Source organism: Pelophylax lessonae (genome assembly GCF_965119305.1).
Source record: "Pelophylax lessonae genome assembly, chromosome: 4".
NCBI classification, from domain to species: Eukaryota; Metazoa; Chordata; class Amphibia; order Anura; family Ranidae; genus Pelophylax; species Pelophylax lessonae.
In genome coordinates, this window is record NC_138771.1 from 139,597,991 (window position 1) to 139,624,846 (window position 26,856).

Sequence of the window (26,856 nt, forward strand, 5' to 3'; positions counted from 1 at the left end):
AAAAAAAAAATGTATACTGATTTCTTCTTTACAGGGCTAGATAGGTTAGTGTTAGATTGTGGATGTCTGTAGATGCAGGTATTTTAGTGTTAGGATGGACTTTTACTTTAACTGCACAAAATTAGGGTGATTTTCTGAGTTAAGCAGGGAATATTTCTGTTCTGATTTCTCTTTATTTAGCAATTCAGTTACAGTTGCTCATTTTTCTCTAATACAATAATGTTATACTGCATTAGTAGAGTGGTTGTAAATGTGCATAATTAAGCGAATTACACAATTTTGCTTAATTTTTGTTAATTGATATCCTAAGGGTTAGTAGACCTTTGAGATCGGTGCACTATTTCTTTCATTATTTATTTGGGAGCAAAGCATTACATCTGGGATATATGTCCTGCCTTTATGAGATTAATTACTAAGATCCTCCCCATTAGGCTTCACCTCAACACAACCAGAGAGGGATGGTCCAGAACACACATTTGCGTTTCTGCATCAAACATATTCTCAGTGACAAGCATTAGCCAAACTTTGGAAAGATATAAAAAAAAAAAACTGCAATCCCAGTTGTGTGTTCATTAAAAATAATATTAAATTAGTTTGAAATTGGATTAGTATAGGTGCCTCAATCAGTCAAAATATTGGCCTCAAGTAATCCCCTTTAGAACAGCACTAGGACTGCGAGAATGAGGACCATCACTTTCTAGGTTCTGTCAGTCAAAAGCTGCACATGGAGACTATAGCAATGAAAAATATCTCATTAGTGTTCTGCTACTCCTTCAGTGTGTCAGACAGGACTGCCTATATTGCAAGACTGGCTGAACAGTATTGAAGAACATTTGGCACTTTAAATCATTCTGTATTTAACTGCTTTTTTATGGGCTTATGTGCAGAATAATTGCATATTTTGGCACATTTACCTTTTCCGCGTGCTTACCATCAGAGATGCAAGGTCCAAGCTCACTGCCGCTGCTCCGTCAATGCAGCTCCCATGTTTTTTCTCTTCCAAAAATGTTTATTGTTTACATCAGCAATTCACAAACGGAACATAACATATATATATATATATATATATATATATATATATATATATATATATATATATATTATATCTTGACAAATTCCATTTCTTGAGTCACTGCACATAGCAATGGTAAGAAATGATTACCCTTATAGAAACAATGGAAAAAAACAAGAAGTAAAAGAGAAGGAAACGTGTCCTGCTAGTCCAGCTAACTAGGTTCAGCTCATTGTTCTTTTCAAATAAATACATTTTGTCAGTGTTACTAAACCCAGGACCCTGCATTCACTATATCACTGTCTTCCACAGTACACAGAACATGGAAATGCAATTATTTTAGTATATAGCAGTCTTGTGACTTTTATCACTGTCTGCGTAAAGCTTGTAGGATGAGTTTTTATTCTCTTCTGACTTTGCTATGAGAGGCTGCATGATCCCTGACCCTCTGTCTGGACAGTGCTAATTGGCCCTGTACTGATCACATGCACCCTCCAATGGTGAAAAAACTCTCTAGCAATACACACCAAACTGAGCATATGCAGAGTGCCTCCAAAGGCTCTGTCTTATTAGAAGATGGATTAGGGACTGTGGAAGAAGGGAAGGATCAGAGACCACAGGATCAAACAGCCTTTTTTTATACAATGCACAGGATTAACCCCTTAGGTTCCACTGTGAGCATAACGAGCATGCTTTACTGCTTATACAGACTGGTTTTACTGTTGTGGGTTTAGTAACACTTTAATGTGGCTGATCATTTTTAATTTCTATTCCTCACAATTTCTATGAATTTATTTTATTTTTTTTGGGCAGAGACTAGAGAAGTCTTTTCTACCAAAAAAAAACTCTACTTGCTGACAATTTTTTTGTTTAGCAAGTTTCCACTTCAAAATGTCATTAAACTCCTTAACCTAAACAGTAACAATAATCGTAGAATCAATGGTTTCTAGACCATCATTTTTGCTGCTTTAGCCCACGGTCATGTGACACAATCTACTTGTTTCGCACCGCACTGAGAGAGCAGTGGGTGAGGCAAGCATACTTTTGCACCAAGAGTTGCAGTGCAGCAGCCTGAAGATCAGCTGTGATGGCATAGACATTGGCAGTGGGAAATTGCATGCAATGGCTGGATAAACCATATATTTGCAAATAAACATATATGGATGATAGCAAGCTTCAGCACACAGCTATAGTACATTTTATATAAATATAAATTAAGCATTTTTTTTTTTTTTTTTACTTTAATGAAACTTTAAGGTTTATTATGTAAAGATAGAGCTTTGCCCGCTTTAATGCTTTAGATTTTAGTCCTTTTTCTTAGTCCCCTGGCTAATGCAGATTAAGGAATCAGGAATCTTTGATTTAGGACCTCAGACTAGTAGAACAAGTGTATTGAAGTAGGTGCAATATGATATTTACCCCACTAATTGCTGCTTAGTTCTCCTTGACACAGCATTTTTGAAGTGTGTCATTTTGGCCAGTAATTTAAATAATGGGAAATGTTTACTTTGTTGCATGTAGGGATGGATTTAAGTTTGCCTAGACTATGTGGTTATGTCTTGGGGTTAGAAAAAATATATCCATTTTCTGTACTTTAAAATGTTATGTGTTTTTAATTAAAATGGTTTCATTGTATTTTCTTGTGTCTTTCAGCTACTGCACAGAGAAGCCCACTTTTGCCAAGCCGTCCATGTTGGCTAACCACATAATTTTAATGCACGGCATTAAAAACCCTGAACTTACCCAGGTGTCCTCTTCTCTCGTAACAGACTCGGCTTCACAAAGTGGAGAACAAGATCAGGTATTATACATATATTTAGCAAAAATATTTAGTGAGCTGCCTTCTGTTAACTGCAGGAACATTGTGGGTGTCTGCATATTTTTCAACTTGTTATAAGCAGCCAGAGGCTCCTGCTGCTGGATCTCAGCCAATCAGGAGGGACTGTTCCTGCCATCCTCCTATCCAGAGCCGGTCTATGGGCGTGATGAGGTCAGAAACAGTCCATTCACAAGACATAGCATACAGGGTGTATGGAGCGGCGGGGACCAGTCTTGTACTCGGTGAATCGGTTGATTAGGTAAGTATATCTCCACTCTGCAATCCCTTTGACAAAAATGAGCAGTTAACTCCTGCAGTGGGACATGCCTGGAGTTCTTCTTTAAATATTTTAAGAAAATAAAAAAAGAGCCTTTTTCTATTTCATTCATTGACAGACACAGCTCCTTATTTTCTTGACCGTTTGGTTATGCTGCCCCCTACAGGAGTAGGACACTAGGCAGGAAAAAGCTTAACTACGCCTATGGGGCAGTCTCAGTGGGTATACTTCCACTCTCAGCTATAGGCATTCAGTTCCTTGCTGGGATCTCTGGTCCTGGCAATTTTTTTGTTTTTTTTTAATGGAATCTTTTTCTTATCTTTGTTATTTTGTTCCTGTAAAAACCTGCTATCAACTGCCGGACTGGGGAACTGACTGAACAATCTAGATTCAGAGGTTCCCCGCAGTCTGGCCAGCGAGCGCGCGCAGGCCTCAGCCCCATGCTGGGTCGGCCGTGACATAGCCCCACTGGACGGGGGCTGCCCTGTGAGTTAAACGCCTCGATGGTGCATACGACCTGGCCTCAGCCTGAGTTGCAGCGTTCCTCCTGGCCGACAGCCCCCCCTATTCCGATGGAGCGGTGGTCTGTCAGAAGCGGTACCCACCCTGTTCCTGGTATGGTAAGTAGCTGTCTCCCCCTCTAACCCTGGAGGTTTTTGGGGGGGGGGGACGTGGGCCCCTCACTGGGACCATTGAGCCTCCAGGTTCCCCTCCTTCCCATGCAGCGTCCCCGCCCACCCCTTCTCGGTGGTCCTCTGTGGACTTGTTACCCCCCATCTGCCCACACCCTCCCTCCCCCTCCGCTCCCATGGGGTAACCATACCTTTTTAGGTTGGTCTGGGGTGTCGAGCTGGTGATGGGGGGAAGGGGGGAACGTGCCGCCGGCGACCGGGCGATCAACCTTTTGGAGGGGGCTGTACCTGGTGGGGGCTCCTGCTAGGGCCCCCGTTCAGTGCTCCTGGGCCCCCATGGTGCCGGGCGAGGGCGCCATTTACTTGAGGCCTTTTATGCTGTGGATCGGCAGCCATTTTATTGTGGTTTTCTGATTGAAAATAGCGACGGTCATGTTTTTGAAGTTATATGGGCGGTGATTTCAGCGGTGGGAGCCTCTCCTCATCCTCTAGTTATGACCCCTGGATCTTTCTCTTCCTAATCGCCGCATGGTGTGCAGTTTGCCTAGTGCTGTCGGTGCCTGATCGGTGGTGGTGGTGAGCTTTTTTGGGGTTTTCTCTCCTTCTCTCTGCTATAGCAGTGGAAGTGCTGGATCCTGTGAGTACTGCCAGCGCGGTGGGGGTGTCTCTAGCAGTGTTATACACTTTTTTTTGTGTGCGGCCTCCTCTTCCCTAATGGAGTCCCTGGAGCACATTTCTCCATCTGATCCCTTACAGAGCCTGCTGGGCCCTCCGGGTTCCACCAATCTCTGACTGCACTGATGGTGGTCCTGGAGTCCTTCGTCATCCACGGTGCATTTGGTCCTGGGAAAATGGGCTAGCAAAAAGCGTCCCCCTGCTTCATCTGTCTCATCAGATCCTGAATCTAATTCGGCCACCGCGGATGCGAGGTACCCTTCTGGGTCTGTATCCACGCACCCTGCATGCTCAGATGAGGATGATTCCTCTGCTCCTCTAGCCACACATTAAAAGGCGCTGATGGATGTGCTGATTGTGTCAGTGCTTAAAATTTTAAAGATGGAGGATGCTGCGTCGGAGGCGAGGGTGTTCCCCTTTCCCACTTACTTTGATAATATTGTCACTAAACAGTGGGGTTGTCCAAAACGTACTTTTGCGGTTCCTAAGCGTTTTGCAATGTGGTATCCTTATGCGGATTCCTTGCTTAAAAAGTAGACGGTCCCACCTGTAGGGGCTACAGTTTGTCTGTGATGCCTCTTTGGATGCGGCTCCTTTGATTTCTAGACTGTCTGTCTCAGCAGTGGTCCTTCGGCATATTATCTGGCTGAAATGCTGGTCTGTGGATCAGACTGTTAAGAAGGCCTTATCTGATCTCCCCCTTTTGTGGGGGATCGCCTGTTTGGAGCTTCCGTGGATGACATCATTAAGGGCCTCACAGGGGGAAAGAGTACTCTTCTTCCTGCAGGCTTCCAAGGGCAAGGAGCCCCATCATAGACAGGGGGGGGCATTCTTCTTGGCTCATAAGAGGCCTTTTTGTCCCTCAGGGTCTCAAGACAAGGGATCTAAGCCCTTCAGAGCCTCCACCGGAGGTTCAAAGAGGACCTGGTCTGGCAAGTAACACGCAGGCTCTTCCAGACCTGCGGACAAGGCTTCCTCTGCATGAAGGGGCGCCCACACTCGTATCTGGGGTGGGGTACTCCTGAGGTAGACCTGTAGGCCTCTCGTCTCAACAGCAGGATCGAGGCAGTCTTGGTACGCCAATCTGGTTTGGCTGATCGCCGATGCTCCTTGTAGACTTCCTCTCAGGGAAGATCTGCTGTCCCGAGGTCCAATCTTCTATCCTGCTTTACAGTCGCTGGATTTAATGGCTTGGCTGTTGAAAGCCAGGTGCTGAAGAATAGAGGTTTGTCTGAATCGGTGATTCCTATGCTGTTAAAGGCTAGAAAATCTACTTCTAGTAAAATCTACCATCGTACTTAGAACACGTACATTGCAACGGGCTGTTGAGCAGCGCCTGGCCTTGAGTACCATCAAGGGCCAGGTTTCGGCCTTAGCGGCTTTCTTTTAACATCCATTCCTTGGTGCACACTTTTATTCAGGGAGTTCGACAGTTGGCTCCTCCAGTGCGCCGTGGGACCTCACTTTGCTGCTGTCTGTCCTTCAGAAGTCTCCCTTTGAAAGTCCCTGGGAAGTTCCCCTGCTTATGTTGTCCCAGAAGGTGGCCTTTTTGGTGAATATTACTTCTGTGCGCAGGGTTCGGAGCTGGCGGCGCATTGTCTTGTCGTTCACTTTACCTGGTGGTTCACAGGGATAAGGTGGTTCTTTGTCCCTGTCCGTCACTTCTTCCAAAGAATGTTTGATTTTTATTTGAATGAAGACATTGTGTTGCATTCCCTATGTCTCAGGCCTAAACATCCTAAGGAAATTTCCTTGCATTCCCTGGATGTGGTTAAGGCAATCGGGGTGTACCTGGCAGCTACGGAGTCTTTTCAGAAGTCAGACTCACTATTTGTACTCACGAATGGACCTCGATCCAGATGGATCAGACTGGCGGTGATTCAGGCCTATTCAGGCTCCTCATACGCGATGTCAGTCTCTGACGAAACGCGTAGGAGGAGCCTGCGGTGCGTCACGCTGAGACCACAGAGGGGACGCGGTGGCCATATTTTTGTCAGGAATCGAGCCTCGAGGACACCCTGATCTATACACGCCAGATAAACTACAGTCAAATGTGAGTTGCCACTTTGTGATTATGTTCAATAAAGTTGCTTAACGGTACTACACCATGGCAGTTGTTTTCCTCTCCATAAGTTATTATCATCTGTGAGGAAGTGGACGGGATCAGTGAGCGAGCCGGTGCAGGATTTGCCTGTGGAGGTTGATACAGGCTATTTTTGATCTCTGTTATGGGGGTCAAATTATTGCGGTAAGAGGCCAACCTTATCTTTGGTGGTGGTACTTCCTGCACGGGGATAGTGATGTTTGGAGTGTCCTTAGGAGCACCTTATTTTATTTTTCTTGGAAGTTTATATACATAGACTTTTCATATATGGACTGTCTGTATCCAAGGACTGTGGAGTTCTCTTGTATTTTATTCAAGCGCTACTCCTATATGTTTTTATTGTCTATGAGGATCTGTTGTATCTAATTTGCGGATCAAGTGTTGGCAGCTCAATCATCATATATTTTTTATCAGTGATATTGAATTTTATTATACACTGTTTTATTTGTGCTTTTTCCCTATACATGCGCAGCATATCTTCCATTTTTTATCTGCAATATAATAAGTGTTTTCTTTTGGGTTTAATACAGTTTTAAAGTGGTTGTAAACCCACTTGGTATTTTTCTGGCAATCCCCTGCCTTCCATAATGCTATGCACCCCTGTGTATGTACTTTATTTAAAAAAGAAAAATGCCGTTCTGTACCTTATTTACTAGCAGCGCTCACGTGACTGCCCGCCGTTCCCGCTCCCAATCTGACAGCTACAGTGGGAGGGGCTGGGAATCCCCCGCTGACGTCAGTTGGGAGGAGGGAAGGAGGAGGGCGGCGGGCAGTCACGTGAGCGGTGCTCTGAAATATAGTATAGAACAGCGTTTTTATAATAATGCACATACACAGGGGTACATAGCATTATGGGAGATAGGGGCTTGCCTGAAAATTACCAAGTTATTTCAGCAGGAGGGGCGGGCACTGACACAGCTGACAGGCAGGAAAGGAAGGGAGAGGAGGACAGAAAAGAGCTGCGGATGATGGAAGCATGTAAACTGACTACTGTGTCAGGGCTCAGCAGCCCTGATAAACCCTGGTCAGCTTACAGGAGGAGGGCAGAACCAAGCAGGATTAGCCACGTATTTTATGATACAAGGGGCCAAATTACACAGCACAAGCACTGTGCTGCTATTCATACTTTATAGGAATAGGATCGATTTTTTTTTTTTTTTTGTTAGGGTAACAAATGCTTTAAGGTGTGATGGGTAATCTAAATACATATAAAGAGCATTCCAATTCTTTTAGAATAGAAGAAAATAAGGACATTTTCTAAAACACATTTATCCTTTAATTTCAATATCATCTTCTTCTTTCCAGCCATCAAGCTCAAAGAAAGCTATTAAGAAAGAACTTGAAGACTCTGAAGCAAAAGAAGGCGGCCCCGATGCTAAGAAAATGAAATCGATGTACAAATGTGCAAAGTGTGGCTTTGCAGCAGACAGCAGCTCTGAATTTCTGGAGCACATACCTCAACACAAGAGTGACAGCTCATCATACCAGTGTGTGCATTGTGGTTTATGTTACACATCCCAGATATCACTAAATAGACACCTTTTCATTGTACACAAGGTGAAGGAAGATGAGGAGGAGGAAGAGAAAGAGCGGCCTCCAAGCCCTGACACAAAAACATCAGAAAAGCAGATTTCAAGTCTTAAGTCAGAGCAGGGGGGGACATGGGAGTGCACTCAGTGCAATTTAACCTTTGATCTGGAGAGCGCGCACGCTGCCCATGTACGGACTCACAAAGACAGCACGAATAACAGACAGAAGGCAGGATCCCCTGTGGCCTGATAAATAGTGGACTTCAACAGCAAAATCAAAGTTTTGAAGCAAAAACAAATCAGATGTTAATAAAATACTTAACTATTTTTACTGAGAAACTGGGAGGAATGTTGATTCAAATTAAAAAGATAGAAATGAAGATATAAGGTACTGTGTTTGTTTATGTGAACTGTTAGCCGTTCATTTAGGATCTATTTGTCCATTGTACGGACCAACAATGCCCGGCAAAATGAGGGGACAGCAGAGAAACAAAAAAAAAGGGGGGGGAAATGCAAGTTTTATTTTTCCAGTTCTTGCAAGTTACAGCAGTCTCACTTTTCATTATACTCACATCATAGTATTCAAGTGCTATCATGATATTTAAAGACCTGAAAGCTGGACCTTTCAAATGGTTTATTTTCTTTCTGGACAGACTTTCATTTAAATGATGCAGTGGCTAAAGAGATTTCATGCATATCAGAATCTGGTACCATTGTATTGTAACTTGTGGCATACAGCGTTAAATTTAGTATATAGTTCAATGAAGGATAAATGTCAACAGATCTGTAGTTGCTTTGGTTTCACTAGACAACATTAGGGAGAGTTGCCTAGAGCAGTTGATTTATGCAAGTTCCAACTGGTAGTAGTAAAGGAATAGTGCTGTGCTTGGCTTTCCTGTAGAAAATGGTGCTGACTTTTCAGTGGTACCAGTCACATGATATGCTGATAGAAACGATCAGAATTCTGGAGAGCTTGTGATTACAGCTGCTGAGAACCGCTTACTCTATCTAAGGGAAGGGCAAATGGCAGGATACAATGCTAGATCAACCAATGGTTAGCACCTTGTCTACATGCCGGAGAAGTTATATGTTCTCTGTTACTGCTACAGGCCCAAAACTACTAAATACTTTTTCTCTAAATTCACATCCAGAAATTTAAAAACATTTCACCTACGTATTTTTCACAGAGTTTAAATTTTCCAGGAGTCCCTTCAATTTGAAATCGGCATGGCAATCTTTTTTTTTTCTATTTCAATTCTCTTCTGACTAGGGTTGCACTGATATCGATGCCGATACTAAGCATTTGCACATGTATCTATGCAAATGCTGTGATACCTTTGCAGTGTGATTTGAACCCATACAAAATGAAGGGGCTCAAATCGCACTGCAAAACAAATTCATGGGATTTGAACAGGAATGTGGCGCAATGAAAACAGGCTTGTCAGTGATTTCAGCCTGAGTTTAAACGAGAACGATGTGGGAAACCGCATGCAATTCGGACAGAAATCACACCAAATTTCTGTTCATATCCCTTAAGAATCTTTGCAATGCAATTTAAGCCCATTCATTTTGGATGGGCTCAAATCACACCGCAAAAGTATCTGTACTTGATATCAGCGAGTACTTGACCGAAAGCATCATTGCTAATACTAGCTGATAAAAAAAATGGTATTAGCACAACCCTAGTACTGACCATTGTTTTATTAAGAAGGCTTAAAGTAAGTGATGCTATAAAATAAAACAGCTGATAGCAATAAGCGATTGGATTCAACCTTCAACCTTTTTATTTTGTAATATTGAACCTAATTAGCCTAAAGTGGTGCTTGTGTACCGATGTATACAGCCAAGGGTAAGCACTTTATTGCAGTTACTTTGGGCTCTGCTTTGTATGCAGTTCTGCGGTTTCAATGCTGCATTACTGACAGTCACCCTTACCACCAACCACTTATCCATGTCTTTGGAATAAGCAGAAGTAAATTTGCACTTATGCCCCATACACACGTGCAGATTATCTGCAGACTTTTGTCTGCAGACTTACCTTTTCTATGTAGTGCAAGGGCCTGCCGGATTGCATACAAATTGAAAGTGTTTAGATTTGACCTCATATTATATGGTTTTGGTAAGTCTGCAGACAAAAGTCTGCAGATAATCTGCACGTGTGTATGGGGCATTACTGTGTTGCTGCTTGTGCAAAAATGTAGTTTATTAATTTATTGCAGGTCTTTGGGACCTTTTGTAGCAAATCAGATTGACCAATTCACTGAGATTATTACTCTATAAGGGCTCTTTCACACAGGCGGACCGTTCAGATCCGCCTGTCTGTTTTTTGGCGGATCTAAACTGTCCCCCCTATGCATCCCTATGGGGCATCGGATGTCAGCGGAGACATGTTCGCTGACATCCGATCCGTCAAAACCCTATTTTCCATCTGTCCAGCGGATCGGATGAGAATGGACCGAATGAACAGCTGTCATCCTCCTGCTCAGCGGGGGGATCGATTCCCCCGCTCAGGTAAATGGATTCCGACGGACGGGCTGCGAGAAAGGGGCCTAAGAGTTTTAAAGAGGGGACTACATTCTTGGTTATTAGCATAGTTTGAAGAATTGCCTGTGCAGCATATGCCATATTGATAAATTTAATAGATAATAAAGCACCTGCAGTTTTATAAATCTGCTCTAAATGCTTAGTAGGCAAACATTTTCCTTCTGCTTGTTTAAAATTTGGTCAGAGGGCATTGTTTGTGTATGTAAGGTTTGCAACTATGATAAAACCTGAAGCAAATCATTTTTAAATGATTGGTTACCCCTTAATGTCAGATTATCTATAATCTGTTATTTCATATTTATTTAATAGCATGAGGCAAAAAGCAGTTATATGGTAGTTTTCTTTAGGTTAATTTACTAAAGGAGTTAGTAGATCAATCGCAGTGTGTCTTAATTCACTTTCAGTGTGGTCTGATCAAAGGTACATCATTTCTGTTTTTAACATTGCTGCATATTGCACATTGGTATCTTGGCAGTTTTGCTGAATACAGCTCATCACTCCGGAAGCTTCTGCTACCTCAATGAGACTTGTCTTCATTTTTTTACCTTGGCAAACCAAATTGAAGATAATGTACAGTCTGTATAAAATCTTGACGATCTAGTCTTGTTACTCATTTATATTTCTCTGTGGTCATACAAAATAATTTTTCATACTTTTCAAAGCTTGCTATTTCTAGGTTTTTCTGTTATTTTACTTAAATCTTGAGATTTTCCAATTAGTTGCTATACGGAGGCCATGGTTCAATTAGGATTTATGTACATGATCGTCAGATTCAGAAGCAATCAAACACAGCATGTTTTCAAATACTATCAGGGAGAAATTGCTTGCGTTTTTGAGGTCATTTTCAGTTCATTCGGACTTCCATCTGCCTAGTTTCTGTTTGCATTTACCATGAATGTGGTGAAAATTCACTTTTAAAACCATATCCAATGTCTTGCAGTAGAAAGATTTATAGAAATTTTTGCTTGCACATGATTGAATGAGGGATGATGGTAGTCAACAGAGCTTCACTTCATTTACTAAGCGAAGATGAAATTTCCTTACGAAGTAAAAATTCTCTCCCTTGTGAATAGCCTATTTACCTTTAGTACATGACCCAAGAGATTTACATTGTGTGCAGGAGAAGGGAAGAAAACAACCACTGTAAAGAAAGAAGTAGAGCCCATATATGTCATGAACAAGTATGATGTACGTTGCAAATTAAACATAGTGCAATTTTTGCATACCAAGCTAATGCCCTATCTAGAAAAAAATGATTGGACAACCTATACATTACCTTTTTAAAGTGCTTTTGCAGTTTAATTAATGGAGCCTATTGAAGCCACGATCACCTGCAGTTAATTATGAAACATATTATAGTAGTCATATTTTGCTACCCTTTCAGATAATTTTTTATCCCAAGTGACTATCTGGTTTGTCTCTAATTTATTTTTTGCCTGTTTTCAATGGGTTTACATGGTGTAGGGCACTTGTACACTAATGATTCTCTATAGAATGTGTCAACAAATAAGGTATCCTGAAAACATACTCAAGGTTTGTAAGTTGCATGCCTCATTTTTCTTTGTTGGGTTATCTGTGGGGTCTATTTAAAAAATGCATTCACACATTTTTTTTCTGTTAGGGTTCAATTGGAAAAATGTGTAAATCCTGGGTAAAAGTTGTGTGAATGTTCAGTGAAATAACTAGATTCTTATGTGTTGTAAATATTGTCCCATTAAAAGTTCTAGATTTATCAGTAAAACCTCTCAGGGAAGATGAGTATCCATAAAAATCATAAGAAGGCAATACTGATTTGTTCTTAAAAATGGTTTCTGTAGCAACTCCTTTCTGAGCTGCATGGTTGGTTTTCATGGTAAAAAATGCAAGACTTTGTTTTCATGGTATAAAAATAACTTATTTCACTGTTCATGTAAAACGGTTAATGTTTTAATATATTCTGTACCAGGCTTTATCTTGTGTTTAATATTGCCTTGGATTAAACTGTGAAAATGACTGTTAGATGGATCACTGTGTAAATCTTATACATTTTTAATCATAAGGATTGGTCAAAATGGCTCTGTCTATAACGTGTATTGATGTGCCCTTGTTTAGAGGCTTTGCTTAGGTCAAAACAGGCCAGAATGCAGGAGCAAGGTATTGAGTACCTACAAAATTACAGCTGGTGTCAACAATTCTATTAATATGATCAATAAAAGCACATGTCCTGCCTTATAAACATGAGCCCTCAAGACAGCTTTTGTCTTTGCCAGCTGCCAAATTCTCGCCACCACCTATCGCATTAACCACTTGAGCTACGTGGCTTTGTAGAAACCGCATTTTGCAAAGCATTGGCTTCGCTTTGTACAGTCTGCAATCTACTGCTGTCGTCTGTTCTTTAACCAACCCGTTTAGGTGGACCCACCATCCAGTGCATTAAATTTGCAGTACAAATTCTAGATTAGATTTGCGTTCATGAACTCTAATATATGTTTGCTGTCTTCTAGTTTGATCTGCTCTTCAATTGTTGATCATCACAGTGTAGGTGGTTTGTAGGAACTAACTGCTTCCAGGTGGTCTAAAACCCCAATCTCCTGACAATGCATGTAACTGAAAGAGCTGTTTAGATTGCCTAGGAAAATGATCTAGCCAGACTTTCATGTTCTTTGCTGGCAACCCACTGGGCAACATGCAGTATAACTGATTTATTCTGATCACTATGGCCACCAATATTGTTTTATGGTATGCCTTGGAAATTAAACTATTTGAAAGTAGTTTTTTTTTTTTTTTTTTAAATAGCAAAAATGTTATACTTACCTGTTCTATGCACAGAGCAGCCCTCTTTTTTGGGTCCCCGCTTACGCTCCTGGCCCCTCCTTCTCCCAGTGCCCCCATAGCAAGCTGCTTGCTATGGGGGCACTCATGCGTGCTTGCCCCCGAGCCTTGCTCTGTGTATCCATAAGATACAGTAATTGGGGCTTGGCCCTGATCTGCTCCCTCCTTACTGGCTGTGAGCTGTGATTGACAGCAGCAGGAGCCAATGGCTCCCACTGTTGACTTTCAGTCAATCAGGAGGTAGAGACCCAGGAGAGCAGCCGCTCTCATGCATATCGCTGGATCACAATCTGGCTCAGGTAAGTATTAGGGGGGCTGTGGGGGGGGGGGGAGCTGCATACTGAAGTTTTATTTACCTTCTTGCAAAGAGAATGAAAGGTAAAAAACCTTCAGCCTTTTAGACTTTAAAGGCTTGATTTATTCTTTTAACATTTTAGCTTTAGCAACATAATATTAACATTTATTTCTGTACCTTATTGATCACCTTTTGGAAGCTTTACAGCAAGGGTGCTAAACCTGTGGCCCTGCAGCTGTTGCAGAACTACAAGTCCCATGAGGCATTGCAAGGATGACCGTTACAAGCATGGCTTCCAAAGGCTGAGGCATGGTGGGACTTGTAGCTGCGCAGTAGCTGGAGGGCCACATGTTGAGAACCTATGCTTTATAGGCTACCTATAACCATATGAGATAATCAGTCTTTTGAGGATATTCTGATGCCAGAACTACATGAAGGCAGGGTACAGAGCTGGATTACCTTACTAATGGTGTACATGTACAGTGTAAGAACTAGAGCCTGCTATTTGTGATAAAAATGACATTAAATTATTCTTCCTGCATCATTTAAATGGTAAAATCTGAAACCAGGATTTGTGTCGCTCCTCCTGTGTTTCTTTGCTACTATATGCAACTTTTGACTTTCCATTCTGCTGTATTACTGTTTGCAATGTGTCGCTGCTGAATATATCTTGTCCCTTTCAGGCAAGGACCCCTTGTTAAGTATTTCGATGAGATTGTAGAGTAGCCGTTCTCTCCCAGATTTCAATGTTCTAATGACTTATTAAAGATTGTTTTTATTGTATTTAAATGTAGTCATATTGACTATGTATAAATATATACATATAAATAAATATATATATACTTTCACAAAACATTTTTAAGGTGCTGTTCCACTGGCCATATTCTATATTGTTATATATAGATTTTTTTTTTGTGCGCGTGTACATACATGCATGAGCGTGTATATAGTAAATATATTTCTGTATTTATATATTATCTATCTTATAGGTAGAGAAATATAATTCCTCATTCACAAACTGCTTTTATTTTTCCATCTCACATGTTCCTGTGACCTTGGTATGATTTATATCCCTATCTATGTAATAAATACATAATTACCTTATACCACCATACAGACCTGCTCAGCATGGTATACGTTTTATTCATTTCTCTACCCACTCAACATAAATATATGTGAAAATGTTCTTGGGTTAGGAAATTAACATGGCTCCAAAAGGAGTAACACATATTCCCTTTATGGCCCTTTATATAAGACCGTTGCATGCTCCCATCAACTAGAACCCTGCTTCCCCAGGCATTGTCCCGGTCTCCACCACTGTAACTCCTTGTTTTTACAAAGTTAGAGATCACATTATGTTCTTGGCTTTATTCCAATTTGAGATCCTGACTTTTAAAAGAATTGGCTTCTATGGAGGTGCTGTGTGTTATAAGGTTGAATAGTTTGAGCAACATCAGGAAAAGTACATAAATGCAGATGTTTTGGGACATTAGACCAGAAACACTGACCTAACACTGAAAATTTTCATACAGCCATCCCATTTTGATATAAAATTCCAGCAATTAAAAAACTGTGATGAAAGCACAATTTTCAGCATACCTGGTCTTCCACATATAGTACTGGTAACTATTTTGTGGTCGGTTAAAGCACACTTCTCACATCTTTATGAAGTCACTGCTTTCTAAGTAGATTTGAATTGGAACTAAAGGCAAAACAATTTTTTTCTTTTATTTTTTTAATTTTGGATAGGGTAAAAAAGGGTTATAACCCATGAAGATTTATTTTTGCCATCTGTGTACCATTGGAGAGATTTCCATTTTACTTCCAGCCCCATAGCAAAAACAGTATGTGAAAGAAAATCCCTCTAAAGTTAGGAAATCCTTTTGTTGTCGCCTTGTCACCATTGGAAGATATCCCCACTATATCTATTCTGGGGACAACCCAAAATTTGGGATTTTCTTTTACTTTCATTTTTGGTGATAATGGTAAACAGGACAAATAGAGAGGGTAAATCTCCCTAATGGGGGCAAAATGTATGCAATTTTCTGTCAAGGAAGGGCAGTTTTCACATATGTTTTTGTAAAAGTTGTTGACCATAGGTATGTATTAAGTTTGATATAAAACCAGACTTGCCGCTAAGTGGCACTGCACCTAACATTCGTGGTTTTTTTACCATACCAGGGTACATTAGTCTGTACTGAATCAGAGAATAGAGTGCAGGGCCCCCAGTACCACAGCCCCATCAAAAATGTCCTTGACATACAAGGCCTATTAGATTTATAATTTTGCAATATGTACCTATTTTTATGCTGAGCCAAGTTTTCCTTTATTTACTTGCTTTAAATAATGGTTAAAAAATTGAATGAAAAACAGAATTGTTATTTATCTTGTCACCTTTACAAATTAGAGATTTTACGCTCGTCGTCTTGTGTTTTGATACGAACAGATCTGAGTATTTCTACCCTCTTTTTTAACAATGTGCATATTAGAATGATGTACAGAGTAGACTGTCCTCGTGGATTTTCTGTTATGAGAACATCCTCACATTTGTGTAATTCTCCGGGGATTGTATGTATGCTTCAAATTGTTTCAAATAAAAATGTCAAACAGGCGGCCTAAATGGCAGTCTATGTGTGTATGTATTTATGTACAGATGGTTCATAAATATATTTTCATTGCTATACCTAGTAGTAGTCACTAGTGGCCACATCCAATTGGACATGTTCTGTAATGTTGTAGACACTATGTACAGTAGCTTACCAATCCAATTCTAAAGAAGTGGCTTGGTAAGCTGTGGAACCTCTTTGACATTATCCAATTGAAGAGCAGGCCTATTCTGGCACTTTTTGTTTACAAGTAACAATCTGTATTTTTTGCTATAAATTTTTTTTTAGAACCCCTTAACATTCTATATTTTTTTCAAAGCCGAGAGACTAGAGAATAAATTGGTGGGGGTTGCAATTTTATGTCTCACAGTATTTGTGCAGCGGTTTATCTGAAAAAAAAAATACTTTTTTTTACATTTTAATGCAAAAAAACTCAATACATTTTTGGGTTAAATATAAAAGATGATGATACGCCACGTAAACCTGCAGGCATGCACGCATCATATTGGTATAACCAATTGAAGTCCAGTGATCCTCAAGTTGTAGAACAAGTCTAGTTCAATGTGACTTTTATTAGCTATAACATGACCTGGATAATGAGAGCGGTCATACATACAGGTCCCTCTCAAAAAATTAGCATATTGTGATAAAGTTCATTATTTTCTGTAATGTACTGATAAACATTAGACTTTCATATATTTTAGATTCATTACACACAACTGAAGTAGCGCAAGCCTTTTATTGTTTTAATATTGATGATTTTGGCATACAGCTCATGAAAACCCAAAATTCCTATCTCAAAATATTAGCATATTTCATCCGACCAATAAAAGAAAAGTGTTTTTAATACAAAAAAAGTCAACCTTCAAAAAACTATGTTCAGTTATGCACTCAATACTTGGTTGGGAATCCTTTTGCAGAAATGACTGCTTCAATGCGGCGTGGCATGGAGGCAATCAGCCTGTGGCACTGCTGAGGTGTTATTGAGGCCCAGGATGCTTCGATAGCGGCCTTGAGCTCATCCAGAGTGTTGGGTCTTGCGTCTCTCAACTTTCTCTTCACAACATCCCACAGATTCTCTATGGGGTTCAGGTCAGGAGAGTTGGCAGGCCAATTGAGCACAGTAATACCATGGTCCGTAAACCATTTACCAGTGGTTTTGGCACTGTGAGCAGGTGCCAGGTCGTGCTGAAAAATGAAATCTTCATCTCCATAAAGCTTTTCAGCAGATGGAAGCATGAAGTGCTCCAAAATCTCCTGATGGCTAGCTGCATTGACCCTGCCCTTGATAAAACACTGTGGGCCAACACCAGCAGCTGACATGGCACCCCAGACCATCACTGACTGTGGGTACTTGACACTGGACTTCAGGCATTTTGGCATATCCCTCTCCCCAGTCTTCCTCCAGACTCTGGCACCTTGATTTCCGAATGACATGCAAAATTAGCTTTCATCCGAAAAAAGTAATTTGGACCACTGAGCAACAGTCCAGTGCTGCTTCTCTGTTGCCCAGGTCAGGCGCTTCTGCCGCTGTTTCTGGTTCAAAAGTGGCTTGACCTGGGGAATGCGGCACCTGTAGCCCATTTCCTGCACACACCTGTACACGGTGGCTCTAGATGTTTCTACTCCAGACTCAGTCCACTGCTTCCGCAGGTCCCCCAAGGTCTGGAATCGGTCCTTCTCCACAATCTTCCTCAGGGTCCGGTCACCTCTTCTCGTTGTGCAGCGTTTTCTGCCACACTTTTTCCTTCCCACAGACTTCCCACTGAGGTGCCTTGACACAGAACTCTGGGAACAGCCTATTCGTTCAGAAATTTCTTTCTGTGTCTTACCCTCTTGCTTGAGGGTGTCAATGATGGCCTTCTGGACAGCAGTCAGGTCGGCAGTCTTACCCATGATTGCGGTTTTGAGTAATGAACCAGGCTGGGAGTTTTTAAAAGCCTCAGGAATCTTTTGCAGGTGTTTAGAGTTAATTAGTTGATTCAGATGATTAGGTTAATAGCTCGTTTAGAGAACCTTTTCATGGTATGCTAATTTTTTGAGATAGGAATTTTGGTTTTTCATGAGCTGTATGCCAAAATCATCAATATTAAAACAATAAAAGGCTTGCACTACTTCAGTTGTGTGTAATGAATCTAAAATATATGAAAGTCTAATGTTTATCAGTACATTACAGAAAATAATTAACTTTATCACAATATGCTAATTTTTTGAGAGGGACCTGTATTTACATTGCTATTTTTTTTTTGTTTTAAGAATTTAAATATATAAAGTTGTACGTCATTGCAATGGGGATAGGATAAAATTAAATTCACAGTTTAGTACACCTAACCAGGTATAATCCTCTATACAGCCTTAAACTAGATGTCTAAAGGATGTTCCACTCAGAATGTTTGCTTATATAAACCATCTGTTCTACATAAGAGAAAAAGGGAAGGATTTTGCCAAACTTAATTTATAGGTGTGTGTGTGTGGCAGCACTGGGTAAAAAAAACAACAATATGTATATCTTTGTTTTACAAATAAACATAAATACATGACAGAATATCCAGAGCACTATGGGTTAGCTAAAGCAGGGCTCCGCAAACCCCAGGCACTAGGTGGCATTGGCGACTAGAATTAGCATCCCGGCAAGGGCTGTCTTGTCCCTGTGCGCAGTGACTAAGAGGCCGTGGCCTTCTGGAGTGAGATGCTTTCTTCGGGGGAACTGGCACCCTCTTGTGGTGGCTGGGGGTGTGACAAGCAGTCACTAATGGCGATGAGTGTTTCCCCTCCCTGTTCTCAGTGCCTGCCCATCTCCTTCCCAAGAGGAGAAGAGACTGATGTTGTTGCAGGCTTCACCTGGCGCCCTTTGCCTAATAAGTGGACAGGGAGTGATGGGTGGCAGGTTGGAACAGCCTCAGTTCTTTTCATACCCTCACAAAAGATAAAAACAGATTTTTTTTTTTTTTTCATTAAAATTAATTTATTTTTCATCTTCTCCCTGCCATGCCAAAGCCACACAGCCCAAGGCCCCTTTCACACAGGCTGTCCGATCAGGTCCCCCTGTCAGTTTTTCAGGGGACCTGATCGGACACTTCAGTCTCCTCTTTGGAGCGGCAACCTGCCGCCATCCGATCCTGTCTGCCAAAAACAGATGGATGGTGGTTCTATTTTCCATCCGTCCGGGGAATCGGATTGGATGGCATTAGGTGGCAATGGACAGATGGACCGTTTCCATCCGATTGCTCCATAGAGGAGAATGGGCTGCGTCTGTGTCCGCTCGTGACCTGTCCTCCGCCTGCTCACCGGGGATCAGGGGAAAGATCCCCGCTGAGCAAGCTGGTTCTGCTTAGCGGAGGCGCCCATGTGAAATGGACCTAAGCTGGCATGAGTTACTGGGTCACTGAATCTCCTATCGCCCCCACCTTGCTGCACTGTCCTTCCCTAGTGAGCCGCTGTCCATCACACCATAAAGCCCCGTACACATGGGCCGAAGGCAACATCGGCCAGCTCAATAAAAACTGGCCACCATTTCGGCCTGTGTGTATGGCAGCTGGGCTGGCTTCTGTCAGATGTGTATGCTGGAAAATCAGCAGCTGCCGCCTCCCAACCAGCGCTCTAAGCCAATGGCTGTTCCCCTGTCAGAAGACAATAGCTCAGCAGGGGAGATTGCTCTAATAACATTGTATTGTTAGTACAGCGGCTCAGACCTGAGCTGTTTGTTTTGTTTTTTGTTTTTTTTTTCTGTGGGTTGAACGAAAAAAAAAAAAACGTAGTTTGTACAAGGTTTTTCATGTATATGGTGGCCTAGTGATGGACAGGCTGTGATGCTGCCTTTCTGCATTGACCTACTGGGGATGGTCCCGATGCCTTCCACTGCGTTTGATTTGTGGCTAGGGGCCAGAAGTGTTGTGCCCCCATTAAAACATACCATTTTTAAAACATGCCCATGGCCATGCCTTTCACAGGAATGTGCAAATGATATCGCCTAACGCCCAGGACATGCAGTTCTGGGCACCAGCCAGGTGTTTTTTAAATTTAGCCCTGCTGCGGGCAAGCAGCGATCTGGCACATCCGGCTCCAGCACATGCCAATCAGCAAGTCCCGGCCAATGATTCATCACCGTGGCCTGCCTATTGGTGGAGCGGATGACACAAGAGAGATCTGTGTTGATAAACTAATAGTGGGGATGTGTCAGTTATGCGTTTCTGCAAAGCAGGAAATAAAAATAGTCATATTCCTTAGTTAAAGAACCACATAGTAAACACTTTACACTATACTAGGAACATAGTTAACGCCTTGATTGCCCCTTCCTACCCAGTGTCATTAGTACAGTGACAGTGTATATTATCACTGGTCGCTGTATTACTGTCACTTGAGATGTCAGTGGCGGTTAGTTCCCTCCCAGTGTCAGATTGTATGCCGCACTATCATAGTCCCGCTACTAAGTTGCTGATCGCCGCCATTACTAGTATAAATACAGTGCATTGTGAAAGTATTCGGCCCCCTTGAACTTTTCGACCTTTTGCGTGGGACACAATCATGAAGTGGAACGAAATTTATTTATTAACAAATAAAAAAGTGGCTTGGGGTATGTCTCTATCAGTTTTGCACAGCGAGAGACTGAAATTTTTGCCCATTCCTCCTTGCAAAACAGCTCGAGCTCAGTGAGGTTGGATGGAGAGCGTTTGTGAACAGCAGTTTTCACGTCTTTCCACAGATTCTCGATTGGATTCAGGTCTGGACTTTGAATTGGCCATTCTAACACCTGGATATGTTTATTTGTGAACCATTCCATTGTAGATTTTGCTTTATGTTTTGGATCATTGTCTTGTTGGAAGACAAATCTCCGTCCCAGTCTCAGGTCTTTTGCAGACTCCATCAGGTTTTCTTCCAGAATGGTCCTGTATTTGGCTCCATCCATCTTCCCATCAATTTTAACTATCTTCCCTATCCCTGCTGAAGAAAAGCAGGCCCAAACCATGATGCTGCCACCACCATGTTTGACAGTGGGGATGGTGTGTTCAGGGTGACGAGCTGTGTTGCTTTTACGCAAAACATAACGTTTTGCATTGTTGCCAAAAAGTTTGATTTCATCTGACCAGAACCCCTTCTTCCACATGTTTGGTGTGTCTCCCAGGTGGCTTGTGGCAAACTTTAAACAACACTTTTTATGGATATCTTTAAGAAATGGCTTTCTTCTTGCCACTCTTCCATAAAGGCCAGATTTGTGCAGTATACGACTGATTGTTGTCCTATGGACAGAGTCTCCCACCTCAGCTGTAGATCTCTGCAGTTCATCCCGAGTGATCATGGGCCTCTTGGCTGCATCTCTGATCAGTCTTCTCCTCGTATGAGCTGAAAGTTTAGAGGGACGGCCAGGTCTTCGTAGATTTGCAGTGGTCTGATACTCCTTCCATTTCAATATTATTGCTTGCACAGTGCTCCTTGGGATGTTTAAAGTTTGGGAAATCTTTTTGTATCCAAATCCGGCTTTAAACTTCTCCACAACAGTACTTCGGACCTGCCTGGTGTGTTCCTTGTTCTTCATGATGCTCTCTGCACTTTAAACGGACCTCTGAGACTATCACAGTGCAGGTGCATTTATACGGAGACTTGATTACACACAGGGTGATTCTATTTATCATCATTAGTCATTTAGGTCAACATTGGATCATTCAGAGATCCTCACTGAACTTCTGGAGAGAGTTTGCTACACTGAAAGTAAAGGGGCTGAATAATTTTGCACGCTCAATTTTTCAGTTTTTTATTTGGTAAAGTTTGAAATATCCAATAAATTTTGTTCCACTTCATGATTGTGTCCCACTTGTTGTTGATTCTTCAAAAAAAATTACAGTTTTATATCTTTATGTTTGAAGCCTGAAATGTGGCAAAAGGTCGAAAAGTTTAAGGGGGCTGAATACTTTCGCAATGCACTGTAAATAACTCCAGTATATATACCATAATTTGTAGACTAACTTTTACGCATACCAAATAATATACATATATTGGGATTTCAACAAAAACATCTTTGTGAATTGAGAAAAAAAATGAAACGTGACGCAAAAGCTGTGATGCTAGAAGATACCAAGTAACTGCGGAAGATGAATTTCTTTGCAAAGACTTCTTGTTTAGAAAGTGCAGTGCAACATGTTACTGCAGAATCAAACTGCACAAGAGAAGAACAACCAGCAGAGAAGTCCCCTTCAACAAGTCACCCTCATAATGATGGAAGAAGGAAGTATAAGCAAGATTGGTGCAAGGAACTTGCATGGCTTAAATTTGACCATAACACAGGTATATGTGAGATTTGTGCCTCTTTTCCTGGCATTTCTGACTACACATCTAAGATTGTGAAAGGGTTTTCAGGACCATTTAAACTGGAGGCCTTCAAAAAACATAGAAAGTCACACCAGCATGAAAAATGTATAAAGGCCAAACATGCCCTTTTGGCTCCAGAAGCTACGCCACTGGCTGTATGCGTTCAGAAAATGGACCAAGGGATGTTCAACTACATAAAAGTTCTATTTATTGTGGCCTATTATATTGCAAAATACAAGCCATATACAGATTTTAAAGGCTTAAGAGCTGAGGGAAACTAGGAGTTGCTGTGAGAGAGGAGTATGCAAATGACAAGAGATGAGAGGAGTTCATCTCATATATTGCAACTGTAATCCGGAAGGAACTCATCTGCGAGCTAAAGGAGGTGAAATATGTTAGTTTGATGCTAGATTGGTCAACTGAAAAAGGAGGAGTAGAAGAATTAATATTGTATGGTAGATACGTCAAGAACAATAGGATCAAAAAAGTATTTTTATCAGTCCTACCTCTTGAAATGGCAATTGCAGATGGGTACTTAGAAACCCTCACTAAAGAGCTGAAGACGCATGGTATTTTAGACTGTCTTTTTTCAAACCAGCTGTTTGGAATTGGTACAGATGGTGCTGCAAGCATGATTGGAGCTGAAAATGGACCGGTAAAGAAAGTATGTCAAAATCTCAGCCATGTGATTGGCGCTCAATGTGTTGCACACAGATTAAATTTAAGGGCTCTTTCACACAGGCGGACCGTTCAGATCCGCCTGTCAGTTTTTTTGGCGGATCTGAACGGTCCCCCCATGCATCCCTATGGGGCATTGGATATCAGCGGAGACATGTCCGCTGACATCCGATCCGTCAAAGCTGGACGGATCGGAAAAACCCTATTTTCCATCCGTCCAGCGGATCGGAATGGATGAGAATGGACCAACGGTCCGTTCCCATCCGATTCCCCCATAGAGACGTATGGGGAACTGACAGCTGTGTCTCCGCACACAACGCGGAGAACAGCTGTCATTCTCCTGCTCAGTGGATCGATCCCCCGCTGAGAAAAACTGAGTCCGTCCGACGGACGGAGTGTGTGAAAGGGGCCTTAGTGTTTTAAGCTCTGTGAAAGGGGGAAAATGCAATTCATGACCTTGACCCTGTTTTAAAGAAGCTGTACCAATTTTACCAGCTTTCACCCAAGACATAGCGACAGTCAAAGCAGGTAGCTGAAAGTTTTCATGAAAAAAATCCAGAAATGTCAGTACTTGCATACCATAAGATGGGTGTCAAGCAAACTCAGTGCGCTCTCTGCGTTCTTGTCAAAGATTGGAAATGTGTGACAGTCCACCTTTAAAAGACAGTACTTCTGCAGTTGCACATGGTTTGTTGAAAAAACTGTTATTAAATTTGTTCACATGCTCCATTTTCTGCTTGATTACCTAGAAATTATTTCAAAAGGAAGAGCTTTTCTTAGGCACAATTGAGTTGCATGTGAAAAACACTTTTTCTTTAAAATCACTCAAAGATGTGCCAAAACAGTATGAGGAGAGATTTCTAACTGGAACATCACTCAAAGGACAGTATCAAGATGTAGAGTTGCAAGGACTCGGTAATACTGCAATTTCTTTGATATAGGCATGAAAAGGACAAATTGATTCAGTATGGTGTAAAATATCTAGAAGAGCGATTTCTCATTCAAAGGAATATTGAACGTTCCACTGCAGTGTTTGATACCTTTGCCTGGCCATCGGGAAAAGCACTACAAGAGTATGGTGTTGATGACATTACAACATTGGCACAGCATTTTCAGAAATAACTCTCACTGCCTGAAATGCATGCATGCGATCCACAATTAGTGGTATGAATTTAAAAACCTTGGAAAAGGAAAGAAACTGAGTGAACTTCTGGATTTGGCACTTTCCAACACAGACAGATTTCCAGTTTTGGGAAACGTGTTGTTCACAGTGTCTGTGTTGCCTGTCTCAACCACATGTTGTGAGACCGAATTTGGCTTAATGAACTTTGTAAAAAATAAGTTCAGATCATTAATGCAGCAAGAAAGTTTAGATGATTTGTTGATGACCAACATGAATGGACCATCCGTGAAGGATTTTGATCCTGGAAAAAGGCTGTTGACCATTGGTACTTTAATTGCAAAAGTACAAGGCATATTCATGGCCACGAAAAGCCAAGTGAATAAAAGATGACATTTCATTAAACACTTGGTGTGTAACATCAGAATATATTCATTATCTACATAAGTTAAATGCCTATGATGTTTGGATCTAGTCGTCTTTATGTGTAAATTTGGGATTGGTTATTTTTGCCCTTGGGGAAAAAAATGGTTTGTTGCTAGTTAGAAAAAAAAAAACTGGCTCCTAACTTTTTTAGCTGGCTTCTAGATTACAAGCCGATTTTTCAAGCCCTGAGCAAAAGGGGTTGTACTGCAGATTTATTTGACTGAATCTTTAAACTGAGCCTAGCTGAAGGGAGCAATCAAATCTCTACAATTTGTTTTATGAAATAAAATCTCTGAAAACCTACCCCCAACATTGAACACAGCTGTTTTAATTCCATGAAACATTACAGCACTCTAATGGGCCATACACACTATACAATTTTCTTTAGATTTTTTCCTTCAGACTTACCAAAACCATATAATATGATGTCAGACCTAAACACTTTCAATTTGTATGCAATCAGGTAGGCCCTTGCACTACATAGTGAAGGTAAATCTAATGGAAATCTACCAACAAAAGTTGTATAGTGTGTATCCAGCTTAAGGCTGGGTTCACACATATGCGGATTTCCTGCATCCAATTTGCATGGCAGGTGAGTGTGACTGGCTCTCAAATAAACCGGTTCACACTGGTCCGGGCTGGCCGCAGTCCAGATTGCAGAAGGATTATGTGCGTGTTTGGGTCCGGTTCAGGTTTGAATTCAGACCTGATTCGCACCTGAACCAGTGTACTGGGACACACTGGACCCCAGGCACGAACCCGCAGTTTCACATATGTGAACCCGGCCTAACTCATGAAATGCTAGAACTCACTATTGTCATGCTGCCTAACCCCTCCACTGACCTGCACACTTGGTCTAGCTTTAGATCATTATCGCTTCTTCATGTTGATATAAAAATACTGGCCAAAATTTTAGCTTATAGACTAAACTCTTGGATTACTAATCAACAGGAATCAGGTTAGCAAGTAGGCAACAATATACAATGTGTTGTTCAATTGCTTTGTTTCTCTTGGTCAAAATCCTGAACCATACAGTGCATTCACAGCGCTTCACTTTTTCCACATTTTGTTATGTTACAGCCTTATTCCAAAATGGATTAAATTCATTATTTTACTCAAAATTCTTCAAACATCACCCCATAATGACAACATGAAATAAGTTTGTTTGAAATCTTTGCAAGTATATTAAAAATCAAAATCCTTAGAGGTACAGTACTGTAAGCAGGTGTGATGAAATGCTGTAAAGTAAGAATGCTTTTTAAAAATATATATTTGTTTTTTATCAATCCAGAAAATGCAAAGTGAGCATAAAGAAGAAAATTCTAAATCTAATCAATATTTGGAAAGACTACTCTTTTGACTTCAAACCAGCACCAAGCCTTCTAGATACACACAGTGAAGTTGATTTACTAAAACCAGAGAGTGCAAAATCTGGTGCAGCTGTTAATAGTAGCCAATCAGCTTCTAACTTCAGCTTGTTCAGTTAAGCCTTGACAAAAAAAAAAACTGGAAGCAGATTTTGCGCTTTCCAGTTTTAGTAAATCAACCTCAGTTTTTGAAGTAAATCAGCAGGTACGTTATTCCAAACATCATAGAGAACTAACCACAGATCTTCTGTGGATGTAGGCTGCCTCCAATCCTTTTGTCTCTTCATGTAATCCTAGACAGACTTGATGATGTTGAGATCAGGGCTCTGTGGGGGCCAAACATCACTTCCAGAATTCCTTTACGCTGAAAATAGTTCCGAATTACATTGGCTGTACATTTGGGGTTGTTGTCCTGCTGCAGAATAAAGTTGGGGCCAATCACATACCTCCCTGATAATATGGCATGATGGATAAGTATCTGCATGTATTTCTCTTATGTTCATTGATGGACACGCTCCTTGTTATTCCTGAACATTGGGTTATATTGCCACCTATAGGAGTAGGACAACTATCAGTAAATGTCTTTAGTATGTATTATCCCTGATTGCTTTCCTATAAATGCATTGGCCCATCTTTATAAGCATATATCAATACAAAA

General features: G+C 41.2%; 1 protein-coding gene and 1 pseudogene across 2 annotated transcripts in view; both read left to right on the forward strand.

Annotated features, from left to right (window-relative positions):
• The window catches only part of ZNF592 (zinc finger protein 592), a 44,422-nt gene extending 35,877 nt beyond the window's left edge, over positions 1 to 8,545 (forward strand). The window contains exons 8-9 of the mRNA XM_082255273.1: positions 2,666 to 2,813; positions 7,825 to 8,545. Coding sequence (XP_082111399.1) covers positions 2,666 to 2,813; positions 7,825 to 8,298 — 622 coding nt within the window. The 3' untranslated portion in view covers positions 8,299 to 8,545. The remainder of the gene's footprint in view (positions 1 to 2,665; positions 2,814 to 7,824) is intronic.
• Positions 8,546 to 19,180: 10,635 nt separating this feature from the next.
• On the forward strand, positions 19,181 to 24,809 carry LOC309552558 (zinc finger protein 862-like; annotated as a pseudogene). The gene is made up of 3 exons: positions 19,181 to 19,191; positions 22,330 to 23,333; positions 23,701 to 24,809. The product of its transcript is annotated as a zinc finger protein 862-like (transcript).
• Positions 24,810 to 26,856: the final 2,047 nt, after the last annotated feature.